A 14,610-nucleotide genomic window follows, 5' to 3' on the forward strand; every position below is an offset into this window, starting at 1 on the left:
GTTCAGTGATTGAAGCAAATAAACACCCCGACTACTAATCTAAGTTTTATGGCACTCTGAATTTAGAGCTTTGACTATAACAAATAAAATAGAGTAATTTATTCTGTCTCTATTTACTTTTTACAACTGTTAAACAATCAGAGCAATGTTGACAGGTCTCTTAACATGATGAGTTAGTCTTGTAACAAGCTGAGAATAAATCAAAGTAAATACTCCACTAAACTGGAATATGGTCTTAGTCATGTATTAAATGTTTTGATTGATCTCTCACTGCCTAGTTAAATAAAGGTTAAATAAAAAATAAAAAATAAAACAGAGAGTGACTACAATTTTATGCAACACTACATTTCCCATGAAGCAAAGTAGGTGGGCGTTTTTCGCAACGGGCTGGCACTGCTAAATTGGGAGCATAGGGGATTGGGAGGTGACAGAACTGTCTTCGGTTTGTCGGATAGACTGAGGAACTTCACAGCGGTTACGGGTGTGGCTTTTAAACGTGATAAATCTTAACGAAGAGAGGAATGCATAACAGCACTCACACGCTGAACGACTAAATTAAAAAACAGAGGAAGAAGAGAAAAATAGAATAGCTTCTTCATTGCAAATTGGCAACGGAATCCATCTGCTCCGCCGTCTTCACAGCTGGAATACTTTTGCTGAAGTTCCGTGGGCCCTTTTCCTTGCGTTATAACCTGCGAGGCTGGTCTTGAAAGTGAACTTGAATGATTTTATTGACGCGCCTCAAAATAAATTGTTGTTGCTCAAAGAGTGTCCACGTAATGACAAACAAATTACTTTTCGGTGTCGGCTTGGATAGCATGTCACTGGAGTTGAAAAAATAGGCGTCAAATTTGGCTTTGGAATATTAAAAACGATTAAACATCTGGAATAGAAAACTGAATTGGGACTAAATCGAATAAAGTATTTGTTTGCTGGTTTGTGGGTGAATCAAACGTATATCCTAGTCGTTTTTCTCAAAGGGGAAGTTGAATTTCTCAACCTCACAACACTTTCCTGGGAACGCTTTTAGTTTTGAAACGCTCCCAGGCATACAGCCCTAAATAGGCGAAATATATATATTTTTTGTGATATTGTCCGAAAAACAGCAGTCCTGAAGCGTGCACTTGGAACCATGGGGTGCACAGTGAGTCAGGAAGATAAAGCAGCACAAGAGCGGTCCAAAATGATTGACAAAAATCTTCGAGAAGATGGAGAGAAAGCGGCGAGAGAAGTCAAACTGCTCCTGTTGGGTATGTACCACCAAACATTCCATTCTAATGTCTGAATCCATTCGATGTAGATTCGCATGAGCACTTGCTACATTGTATGCAGTTACGATGTTGTGAGCTGGCGATAGATATTTTAATGTAATTGTAATTTTGCAACGTATCACAGTTTGACTGTTGCCTAGGGTTGCGTTTTCGAGACTAGGCATTGATCATGATGCATAGAGAAAATTGTGGTAAGGCTTTGAGGTACAGTATGCTAGGTATCCTACGACGCTACCGAATCGCTCTCATTAAACATTTTGATGTACAGCTAGCTACATGGCCGAGTTTTTGTATAATTTCATAGGTTCTCTAGCCTCCAGTACACAACTGGAACGGAGTAGGCTAGTCAGAACCAGTAAACAATAAATTTGAGGCCGCGCTCCTGCTTCTGTCATACCTTCAGTGAATGCCTCGCCGCCGAAATTGTATGAACTCGAAGTATTCAAAATAGAAAACTTGCTGTCAACGCACGACTTATGTCCAGGTTTTATTACACTCAAGCAGCAGTCAACACAAACTAACATATCCTAACATAAGATGACACCACAAATGCTAGCTGTGCCACTAGAGCCACTAGAGATCCTGGTTCGAATCCAGGCTCTGTCGTAGCCGGCCGCGACCGGGAGTCCCATGGGGCGGCGCACAATTGGCCCAGCGTCGTCCAGGGTAGGGGAGGGAATGGCCGGCAGGGATGTAGCTCAGTTGGTAGAGCATGGTGTTTGCAACGCCAGGGTTGTGGGTTCGATTCCCACGGGGGGCCGGTATGAAAAATAAATAATGTATGCGCTCACTAACTGTAAGTCTCTCTGGATAAGAGCGTCTGCTAAATGACTAAAATGTAAATCGAGTGGTTTCTAAATGATTCCAGCATAATGTAGACTATAGACCCAGGCCTAAAAGTGTTATCAATCACTTAACAGCCAACTAAGGTCTGGCCATTTCAAGTTTTACGTGTCAAGTACATAAATAATAATACTATTTTAAACTAATGAAGGGAATATTCCTGATTGCTTTCATAGCTCTCCAGCTGTGCCTATTAATGAAGACGCCATTACGTCCATAATGAGGTTTTCAGACCTCTCCAAGCAATGGCAGATCATTCACCCCATGTGTCAATGTAGGTCCTAATAGATAATGATTAACCGCAAGCAATAGACTCTGGCTTACAGTATTGCAGTCTGTAAAGTGCTCACTATGTTAGAGAATTTAACCATTATACATGTATTTGGTTGGCTACATTTTGATCTGTTGTCTGTACTCTGGATCTGTTCAGTTTGCACCTCTAACCCATAACACCCCTACTTGTTGCAATCAATGTAAACCTCAAGGTTGCGTCAAAGCCGATTGACAGTGACTTTGTTGGTTGTAGGTCAGGTGCTTCGGGAATACTAGAGTGTAAAAAAAAAGCTGTGGCCACCTTAGGGTACAGTAATAACGTTTTCATTAAAGTGGTGTGTTTGCACTGTCAAATGAAATTGACCACCTTTATCCCCTTCTCAGAGGACTGGCCTGAGTGTGACAGAGTAGGGACTGTCATGACACGGTCATTTGGATCCTCTATTGAGTCTAGTGCCATGACTGTTCTGACAGGTTTTTGACAGATCATATCATAGCCACCCTCTCAACCCCCCCATGCTGAACAGTGACAGTGAAGTCTTGTTTGCTGTGCACTTAGCTCCCATTCTCGGTATTGTTTTGACAGAAACACAGGGCTCCTGTTTTGAATAGGTTGGTGCCCAAATAGCCAGCCAAAGCATGTGCTTGAGCCAAAACCAAATACTCTGTTAACGTCCTGATGAATGGTGAGTGGCGTGAGCCTCGGGAAAAATCAGCTCATGACTCTAAACACTTCCTGAAAGGTGGATTAAGAGGGAATCCTGACATCTTGTTTTGGATTACCTTGAAAATAATGACGTTACAATGATTTTAGAGCTTTTTAATGGAAATTCCAAAGCCATTGACAATATTCCATTGTCTCAGATCAGGTCCACATTGGGTAGACAGCAATAGACAAATAGGAAATTATAAATAATACAATATTTCAGATATGTATATTACTTAGTTTTTATTTGATTACTTTATTATTTTTAATTCCTTAAAGTAATTATCTAATCTCTGCTCAGGCAGTAGCAGTCAGCCAGCCAGCCAGGCCATCTAACATTATGTGCTCCAAATACTGTACTGTCTTTAGTCATCCTATTTAGCGCCTGCCTAAGTATGCTGCAGAGCTGTCTGATTAAATCATTTGACTAGTTTTTCAGTAGATAAGGCATACTTTCAGGTACTGTCTCTGTCCCTCTTGTCGTTGTGTACATTCCTCTCTCATGCTTTCTTTGTGGTCTGTGTGTATCTAACCTAACGTAGTAGCCGTAAAAGTGTATACGTCCAGAGATCTGTATATAATGACGAGATGCTCATGTCTCCGCCCTAACAATGGGAGTCGTTGTCCCAAAGGCGGGAGCTTAGGTCCAAAATAAGCTCATAGAAATGCATTGGGCTTATTTTGGAAAGATTTTGGCGAGAGTGAAACCTCTCACTTTGCCTCTTCCACTCTGATCCGTCTGAGCAGGAAAAAACTGGTGCAATGGATTATGGTCCTTGTAGTTAATAACCACGTTTCTGCACTGAACTAGGTTGAATATTTTCTTAATGAAAACTACATCTCCCTTCAGTCCAGCGTCCCACATAGTTCTTGACGGAACGGAACTAAATGTAATGGAACTAAAGGTAATTCAAGTAATTGAACCGATGTTGGTCAATTAGTAGTTTAATAACCGGAAAACCACTGAAATGTAAGTTTATCGCTCAGCACTAGCTACCCATTAACTTTCCATCCAGACAAATGGAACCATGTGCCATTGTCAATCAAACAAATAACTTTACTGTTTCCTGAGGACGTTGTTCTTCTGCTGCAAAAAAAAATCAATGTTTGGATAAAATTCTGCATTGTCTACAAAGCGTTATCGGTTTGAATCCTGGCCTAGGACTCTATTCGATCAGATCCAGTGACTCATATTTGGGATTAAGTCAGATAAAGCATTCTTCCTCCTATTTATTTTTATTTTTTACCTTTATTTAACTAGGCAAGTCAGTTAAGAACAAATTCTTATTTACAATGACGGCCTACACCGGCCAAACCAGGACGACGCTGGGCCAATTGTGTGTGCCCTATGGGACTCCCAATCACGGCCGGGGGGTCTGTAGTGCCTCAAGCCTTGAGATGCAGTGCCTTAGACCGCTGCGCCACTCGGGAGCACATTCTATAGCTAGAATGCATGTTTGAATTAACTTTTAGACGAGTTTGTTTTTTGTTTCACACTGTAAACATTGCCTTTGTTAAACGCATTAACCAGGGGTTAAAGGTAAATTCCAATTGAGCCGACATATGCAGTGTTTACCGTGAATGTGGTCTCTGCGAAAGCGGCAACATTGCCTTTAAAAGGTGCATTGCCGAAAAAGCCCAATCGAATTGAATCCCAGCCCTAAAGTAAATAAGGCTGCATTGTCTTTATTCAAGGTGTATCGCTGGAGGAGCCTGCAGGATAAAGTGTGGTGGATCAGTTCTTGACAGGTTACAATCACACATTCCCTCCTTGGCTTGGACTTGTAAACTAAAGTCAGTGTGCAGCCATCAGTGTAGAATAAGTGTGACATCCTTTCAGAAGTGCAACATCTCACCTCTTCGAAGAAGCCCTTTTAGGTCCCTCATTTGGTGCAGAACAGCTGAGAAAGCCTTTCTACTATTTCCTGTTGGCTTGAAGACACCAGGGAGAAACCTCCTCCTGACTGTTTGTCTGTGATAAGTGTCTTCTGAACTATCCTTCCCCCTTGTCTCCCCCACCACCCCTCCCCTCTCTCCCCTAAAGCAAACTTTGAGATTAGGAAGAGTGCTATGGGGTTTAGAGATGAAGGATGGAGCCGTCTGCTATTTTTGGACCTGTGGCAGATACAGTAGAAGGAAATTATGGATCTCTTTTCTCCCCGAACTGGGAGTTAGGGCTGTCGAGGTAGCAGGGAATGGTAAGAGGACATCTACTACGTTACTTAAGAACCTCAACTTTGACATGGGTGTTTGTAGCTACACCCCCCCCCACAAATGAATAATGTATTTAAACAGAGAGGAGTTTATGCCTCCTAAAGGCTCCAGTGTTCATTAACAGGAAGCACACGTTCAATGACTTCCCTTCAGATTTTGGACTTTGATCGACGTTTAATCTCCTCCCCCCAGCAACTTGAGCATCTGTGAATTCCATCATTGTTTATTTTTTGTGTGCTTCTATATATATATTTTTTAACCTCCCATTTTCAGTTAAGTTGGAATGGAAATTTCCCTTGGCAGCTTCTTCCTCTCTCTTGAACTGTGTGTGAGAGCGGCAGCTCGGTTTGTGTGAACATGTCTGTACAGTTCACTGGCTTTGCTGAAGACACCCGCACACTTACGCTTTTTCGCTCTCACACTCTATATATATATATATATATATACACTGCTTATAGACATGCCTTGCATTTATGTAAATACACAGACACATGCTTGCATGGCAACACGATATGGGGGCAGGGCATAATAAGTGCTGTTATGTCTAAGCGCTGTTATTTAATGCACAAGAATGATTTTAAAATGTGTGTTTGTGTAAGAGAGGTGCAGTTCTGAAAGTGGGTTCATCCACGTTCCTCCCCAGCTGTCTGCTTGACAGGGATGAGGTGATAAAGGAAGCTAGGAGAAAACAAAGGACGGCTTCTTCACAGGACATGACTAGAGTTTTTTTTATTTGGACTATGGACAAGGAATGCTGATCACGGTCTCGGGGAAGAAACCTTGTCTATTTTAAGTTGGAAAAACAACTGATATGGCAGCCCTGTTATTTATTTCCATTGGTAATGAAACTAAAGGAGTGTTCTTTTATGACATGATATACAGCACATCATTTACTTCATTGCGCATTATAGTTACGATTTACAACCATGCTTATGGCTAGAATGTAGGGCTAGATTGGATTCAACTGTAAAACTCTTCATGGTCACATAATACACTGCAGTACATGTTAACAAGGCCAATAACAATGTAAGGCTGATATACGCTATTGCCTCTGGCTGTTTCAAGTCACAGTACTATAGGCGTCACATAGTTAACTACCGTGGGGGGATGGAAAGGCGAGGCGACAACGTTTCATCATTTTGTGCTCATTAGTTACAGGACACCATAAGGACTGAAACTAACTAGCCCAGGCTTTCTGTGCTTCCAGGCCAAATGTATCAGGCCTTCTGTTCTGTGTGTGAGTGCTGTGGTGACATGACTCAATTTATGATGCAGCTCTGATCATTCACATTCGAGAGAAGTTTTGATTACAATAGAAAAGGAGAGCCTTTCAGAAAAGCCCCTTTTTGCATGTGTGTGAGAGAAGGTCAGTATGCGTCAGTATTCCGAAACATCTGAGTTTCTGAGACTGTCTGCTCTAAGAGATGGACCAGTCTCCTGTCCCCCTCACGGTGGTTCTCCCTGGATGTTGAGCTCAGGGCAACCTAGAGGAAATCGCTCAAGCCTGATACCGTTAATACAGTTGCCACTTCCCATATACATTGCCTCTGAGTGCAGAAATCCATGCTAGCTAACTGATTTACAGATTGAGCTGCCATTTGAATGTGGCTTATCTCCCTATCTGTGACCACCAACGTGCACTCCCATATCTGTCACTGGGAAAACACTACACCAGCCGAGTACCAAGTTTGATGCACATACCTCCCCTTTTCTGGGAGTGCTTTCCCCCCCAGAACTCAACATCAATTGTTGTGGCTGTGTGTGTTCTTTCTCACCGAGAATAAAGAAGAAAGCCGACAGCTGCAGGATAAGATGTTTGCTGAGCTAACTTGATTAGAATGTAACCGCTTTGACACATGTAGCTTCATGGAGGACAAACGGCTGCCTTTATTTATCTAATCGCCTTGATTGAGTCTCTTCCCCTGACCTGCACTCAGAAAACACTCTGTATTGATCACACTGAGGGGCTGTTTTGACCTGCCTGCTGGTGGTCGAGAGCCATCATCAACTGGAGCGAGTCCCAGACTGACACCTGAGAAACGGCCATGGTGTGATCTTAAGAGCAGAGTGCTAGAGCCTCGGAGGCATGGCTGCCGTCCTCACTTTGAACATAAACCTGCAGACACCTATTGGCTATGTATGTGTGGTTAGATTGGTTCATCCTGGAAACTGTTGTTTCTGTCACACCTGTCTGCTTTTCTAGCAGTTTCCTCACTAATATAACAATTGAGGTGCAGCTAAATTTTAGCTGAAGTATGTAGCCTACATGCTTTATTTAATTGAGTGGATGAGGTTTAGTGGAGTTTCCAGTAGCGGCCCACCCCAGAGTGGTTTGAAAGTACAGTAAGAGACCATTCCAGCAGAGATGTTGTTGAGTGGAGGTGCATGTTATAATGGCTACATGAGGAGACATGTTCTACAGCTACCTGTAAGAGCCCTGCATAAACCAGGGTTAGTCCCCCTTATTACAGCTGGTAGAAGAGTTATGTCGGCTGGAGGTTAATTACAGTACACTGATTACACAGACGGAGCAGTGTTTCACTGGAAGGAACAGAGTCTGTCTGACCCTGTCTGCTGACATCAACAAACGACCTCTGTCTGTCTGCTGCTCCCAGCAACTCAGACACGACTGAGAGCACCCAGAGATCTAGGGAAATCAGTCTAGTCTAATGTTGAATTATTACTATTCACAGCCAGGTGCTGACATGACAACAGCTTTAGGGGATGATATGTTCAGCATCAAGTGAGCTCCAGCGCATGTTTGAAGGTGTGATACTGTTTACAAGTAGGCTACATTTGTACCATTCCATTTGTTGTGCCGCCCAATTTGCAGTGAGACGTGGTGGTTATGAGATCATCTGTGCAAAGGGGGAGGTGAACATCCTGTAATTACAGTGCTGTGAGGATAAAGCCTGGTCCTGCAGACACTAGGTCTCAGTGTGGGTCCGCTGGGACCCTCCAACTAACAGCACTGATAACAGGATGGATACACTACTGCTGAATCTGCTACTCTCCTCCCTCCCTCCCTTCCTCCACCTTTCCTTCCCTCTCTGCCTCAACATACACCGACCATATCTTCAATGGTCTCCCTGGCTGTTTAATAAGAACACCACAATATCATCCTGAATATTTAACTGATGAGAAAATTCCTCTGGGCCCATTTGGGCTTGCCGTTTTGTATCTACACTGAACAAAATTATAAATGCAACATGTAAAGTGTTGGTCCCATGTGTCATGAGCTGAAATAAAAAATCCCAGAAATGTACATCCCTGTTAGTGAGCATTTCTCCTTTGCCAAGATAATCCATCCACCTGACAGGTGTGGCATATCAAGAAACTGATTAAACAGCATGATCATTACACAGGTGCACCTTGTGCTGGGGACAATTTAAGGGTCACTTTAAAATGTGCAATTGTGTCACACAACACAATGCCACTGATCTCTCAAGTTTTGAGGGAATGCATAATTGGCATGCTGACTGCAGGAATGTCCACCAGAACTGTTGCTAGAGAATTTTCATTTCTCTACCATAAGCTGCCTCCAACGTTGTTTTAGGGAATTTGGCAGTACGTCCAACCGGCCTCACAACCGCAGACCACGTGTAACCACGCCAGACCAGGACCACCACAATCCGGCTTCTTCACCTGCAGGATCGTCTGAGGGGGAGTGGGGGTGTATGCTGAGGAGTATTTCTGTCTGTACTTTTGTAGGGAAAAACTAATTCTGATTGGCTGGGCCTGGCTGCCAAGTGGGTGGGCCTATACCCTCCCAGGCCAACCCTTGGCTGCACCCCTGCCCAGTCATGTGAAATCGATAGATTAGGGCCTAATGAATTCATTTAAATTGCCTTATATGAACTGTAACTCAGTAAAATCTTAGAAATTAATTCATGTTGCGTTTATATTTTTGTTCAGTGTATGTAAAGCTGTGTCAGAGCAGCAGCAGTAGCAGTGCTAAACCCACACACAGCCCTGTGCTGTGTTCTGTTGAGCTAGGGTCTGGTCTGGTCTCACGGGTCTGCTCTGGTCTGGTCACACCGTGGTGTGAGAGGCAGGGACAGGGCACAGGGCTCATTTGGCTGTGCCGTTTACCTCCGATAACATCTCTGTGTGGGAGAGCGAAGTGGGCACTGCTGCATGCTAGCTAGTCTGCAGACAAGCCTGTACAGCGTTTATAGGAACTGTTGACTCATTACAAAACTGTGGTTTTTGCTCTGCCCATAGGCAACAATCTACCAAAGGTCTACTTTACTCCACTGTTCTGTCATGTGGCCCCAGGACAAGATAAGCCTTTGTCTGTTCCAGATATAGCCCTGGCTGCCCTGCCTGCCACCATACACTAGCATGACCCTTTCTATCTCTGGACCACTCTCTGAAATCACAACAGATTTGCCAACATCTACAAACCCCCATTGAATCCCGAGGCCACAACCTCCTAAAGGCGTCCTCATGCTTCCCAGCCGAAACCGTTCGGAAGAGTTTGTGCATATATTATGACATTCTGTGACGTTTTTTTGTTCGTTTCAGGAACACAATGTTTTCTGGAGGCAAGCCGAAGTCGGTAGCCGAAGTCGGTAGCCGAAGTCGGTAGCCGAAGTCTACGCCCTTTCGTTGGTGATTGGTCAGCAGTAGGGATTCTTCAATAAAGTCTTTGTCATTCAACGAGAGATTACTCATTTTCATGCAATTTTTTTTTATTGCTAAATACTGCACCAAACATCTTAGTTAGATGTAAAATTGCGCGACTAAGATCTCCTCTGCAAAAACATAAATGAATGACCTATTTCTTGAGTTAGATTAATTCTGACTATTTTGAGGAAGTGTATACTGGCTACGGCGTCTTGAAATGCACAAACAGTACTATTGCCGCTTTTTTTCTCATTTTCCAAGTGAAGGTCTTTTAAGCATGCAAGCACACTCGTTCGGGTCGCCTAGGCGCAGGCCTAACTGAACCATGCTGACGCCTTTAGCATCACAGCAAATGTCAAAGTTTGCTTTATCAGATTGTTTACATTCTTTGGTTTTCATGGGGGATTCTCTCTCTCTCTCCATGCCATTAAACACACACAGCACCCCTCTGCTCCATTATATGACAAGAACTCCCTTCATCCCTCCCCTCATTGGGTTATCATCGTGTCATTTCCTGCATGGAGAGGGATTAATCCTGGGTTCCCACTCCTCCTTGCCGGTAGAAGTAAGAGTGGGAAAGAGCCCACTTATGTTCTACCAAATGTCAGGCTGTTGCTCCTGCCAATAGAAGGGAACAATGACATGCAATAAAGGGCTGAGCCTTCACAAGAATACTGCCTTCAGTAGCCCTGAGGGTATGAATCAAATCTAATCAAATGTTATTTGTCACATGCATCGTAAGCAACAGGTGTGGACTAACAGCGAAATGTTTACTTACAGGCCCTCCCAACAATGCAGAGAAATAAATTAGAGAAATAATAGAAACATAGTAATACAAGTAAAAATAAATACACAATGAGTAAAGATAACTTAGCTATATACACGGGGTACCAGTACCGAGTTTATGTGCAGGGGTACGAGGTAATTGAGGTAGATATATACATATAAATAGGAATAAAGTGACAGATAGTAAACAGTAGCAGCAGCGTATGTGAGGAGTCAAAAAGGTTAGTGCAAAAAGGATCAATGCAGATAGTCCGGGTAGCTATTTGGTTAACTATTTAACTCACTATTTAGCAGTCTTATGACTTTGGGTAGAAGCTGTTCAGGGTCCTGTTGGTTCCAGACTTGGTGTATCGGTACCGCTTGCTGTATGGTAGCAGAGAGAACAGTCTAGGACATTGGGTGGCTGGAGTCCTTTGACAATTTTCTTGGGCCAACTATCTGACACTGCCTGATCTAGAGGTCCTGGATGGCAGTGAGCTCAGCCCCGGTGATGTACTGGGCCGTACACCTACCCTCTATAGCACCTTGCGATCAGATGCCAAGCAGTTGCCATACCAAGCGGTGATGCAGCCAGTCAAGATGCTCTCAATGGTGCAGCTGTAGAACTTTTGAGGATCTGCGGGACCATGCCACATTTTTTCAGCCTCCTGATGGGGAAGCGGCATTGTCATGCCGTCTTCATGACTGTGTTGGTGTGTTTGGACCATGATAGATCCTTAATAATGTGGACCCTGAGGAACTTGATGCTCTCGACCCGTCAATGTTTTGGGGGTGTGCTCGGCCCTCCGTTTCCTGCAGTCAATGATCACCTACTTTGTTTTGCTGACGTTGAGGGAGAGGTTTTTGTCTTGGCACCACAATGCCAGGTCTCTGACCTCCCTATAGGCTGTCACATTGTCGTCATTGATCTGGCCTACCACCGTCGTGCCGTCGACAAACTTAATGATGATGTTGGAGTTGTGCGCGGGCATGCAGTCATGGGTGAACCGGGAGTACAGGAGGGGACTAAGCACGCACCCCTGAGGGGCCCTCCTTGTTGAGGGTCAGTGTGGCGAATGTGTTCTTGCCTGCCCTTAACCCCTGGGGGAATTCCATCCGAAATTCCAGGATCCAGTTTCAGAGGGAGGTGTTCAGTCCCAGGGTCCTTAGCTTAGTGATGAGCTTGTAGTGCGCTATGATGTTGAACGCTGAGCTGTAGTCAATGAACAGCATTCTCATGTAGGTGTTCCTTTTGTCCAAGTATGAAAGAGAAGTGTTGAGTGTGATAGAGATTGCGTCATCTATGGATCTGTTGGGGCTGTTTCATGGCTACAAATGTGAGCGCTACGGAGCGATAGTCATTTAGACAGGTTACATATGCATTCTTGGGCACAGGGACTATGGTGGTCTGCTTGACGCATGTAGGTATTACAGACTGGGTCAGGGAGAGGTTGAACATGTCAGTAAAGACACTTTGAGAGGAGGGGATAGGATGAAAGGAGAAGGAGTGAAGAAGAGGACTGGAGAAGAGAGGATGGAAGGGCAGAGGAGGAGAATGGATGAGGAGAAGGGAAAGGCTATGACAGGGGGATAGCATCTCTGTGGTGAGGTGTCAGTGCTCCTGTGTATAGCGCCTGGGCCCCAGGTTGAGCTGTTTAATCAGCAGGGTGGCTTTGCCAAACCACAGCTCTCACTGCTGCCGTTGTTCACGGCTCGGCACTAATCTGATCTCCTCAAGTGTCATCTTTTCCCCCTCCATACAATAATTATGAGAGTCCTTTAATGTGTGTGTTCTGTGTCTGTCAGAGAGCCTGGAGGGATGGGAAGTTAAAGAGAGAGAGAGTTTAAGTAGCCGCCAGAACAGAGCAGAACAGCGACGCTCACTCTTAGATTACCTCTGGAAACATGTTGAATCTTTAATTTTTTGAAGCATCTCTTGCTGTGTGTATTTCTGTTCTTTCCGCTCTACTGTCTTGGTGAGTCCCAGTGAGATATGATGAACCTGTAGGAAACCTATCTCTAACAAAGGAAAGGAAGCGCTTAAGGTGGAGCTGGTAATGTACTGATAATCACTGTCCTAGTCCTGTTACTTTTCACTCCTCCTCCTCTTCCCCTCAACGCTCTCCCAGAGGGAGCATTTTAATGTATCCGGTGGAAGAACTTAAGCCCCACCCCTAACCTGAACCTTGATGCAGCTCAGCCATCTACAGTACACTACTGCTCTGAGAAGTAATTTGATCAGTTAGAGGCCATGGCTAGGGTCTAGTATGACTATTATTGTTTTATAATGACTTTTCATGGTCAGGTCACATGGTCAGGAAAACATTATGGGGACCACTTTCCCAGTTCCTGCATTTAAAAAAGGAATACAGAAATTAGGGGGTAGATCAGCTTTAATATTGCAGACAATGTAATTGTCTGCATCATTTCCAATCCCCCATATATTTTGGGGTAAATGTATATTTAGTAAATATTTTCCTTCTTTATTATTTTCCCCTAACCCTATCATCCCTCCCCTAATTGGAGTAAACTAATGGACAACAATACTTAGGCTTCTACTTCCAGCTTATACATACTATATACAGTACCAGTCAAAAGTTTGGACACCTACTAATTCCAGGGTTTTTCTTTATTTTTACTGTTTCCTACATTGTAGAATAATAGTGAAGACATCAAAACTATGAAATAACACATATGGAATCATGTAGTAACCAAAAAAGTGTTAAACAAATCAAACTATATTTTATATTTGAGATTCTTCAAAGTAGCCACCCTTTGCCTTGATGCCAGCTTTGCACACTCTTGGCATTCTCTCAACCAGCTTCATGAGGTAGTCACCTGGAATGCATTTCAATTAACAGTTGTTAATTTGTGGAATTTCTTTCCTTCTTAATGCGTTTGAGCCAATCAGTTGTGTTGTTACAAGGTAGGGGTGGTATACAGAAGATAGCCCTATTTGGTAAAAGACCAAGTCCATATTATGGCAAGAACAGCTCAAACAGTCCATCATTACTTTAAGACATGAAGGTCAGTCAATACAGAACATTTCAAGAACTTTGAAAGTTTCTTCAAGTGCAGTCGCAAAAACCATCAAGCGCTATGATGAAACTGGCTCTCATGAGGACCGCCACAGGAATGGAAGACCCAGAGTTACCTCTGCTGCAGAGGATAAGTTCATTAGAGTTACAAGCATCAGAAATTGCAGGCCAAATAAATGCTTCACAGAGTTCAAGTAACAGGCACATCTCAACATCAACTGTTCAGAGGGGACTGTTTGAATTAGGCCTTCATGGTCGAATTGCTGCAAAGAAACCACTTCTAAAGGACACCAATAAGAAGAAAAGACCTGCTTGGGCCAAGAAACATGAGCAATGGACATTTTAGACCAGTGGAAATTTGTCCTTTGGTCTGGAGTCCAAACTTGAGATTTTTGGTTCCAACCACCCTGTCTTTGTGAGATGTGGAGTAGGTGAACGGATGATCTCTGCATGTGTGGTTCTCACCGTGAAGCATGGAGGTGTGATGGTGTGGGGGCGCTTTGCTGGTGACACTGTCTGTGATTTATTTAGAATTCAAGGCACACTTAACCAGCATGTCTACCACAGCATTCTGCAGCGATACGCCATCCCATCTAACCGGTGTGAAATGGCTAGCTAGTTAGCGGTGCGCACTAGTAGCGTTTCAATCGGTGACGTCACTCGCTCTGAGACCTTGAAGTAGTTGTTTCCCTTGCTCTGCAAGGGCCGCGGCTTTTGTGGAGCGACGGGTAACGGTGCTTCGAGGGTGACTGTTGTCGATGTGTGCAGAGGGTCCCTGGTTCGAGCCCAGGTAGGGGCGAGAAGAGGGATGGAAGCAACACTGTTACACTTAGTGGGACTATGATTTTGTTTTTCAACAGGACAATGACCC

At 43.8% G+C, this 14,610-nt stretch overlaps 1 protein-coding gene across 1 annotated transcript in view; it reads left to right on the forward strand.

Moving 5' to 3' along the window:
* The first annotated feature begins 426 nt into the window (after nt 1-426).
* Nucleotides 427-14,610, forward strand: part of LOC121575227 (guanine nucleotide-binding protein G(i) subunit alpha-2-like) — a 113,868-nt gene continuing 99,684 nt past the window's right edge. Inside the window, exon 1 of the mRNA XM_045222864.1 lies at nt 427-1,250. Coding sequence (XP_045078799.1) covers nt 1,133-1,250 — 118 coding nt within the window. The 5' untranslated portion in view covers nt 427-1,132. The remainder of the gene's footprint in view (nt 1,251-14,610) is intronic.

Source organism: Coregonus clupeaformis, chromosome 10 (genome assembly GCF_020615455.1).
Source record: "Coregonus clupeaformis isolate EN_2021a chromosome 10, ASM2061545v1, whole genome shotgun sequence".
Classification (NCBI taxonomy): Eukaryota; Metazoa; Chordata; class Actinopteri; order Salmoniformes; family Salmonidae; genus Coregonus; species Coregonus clupeaformis.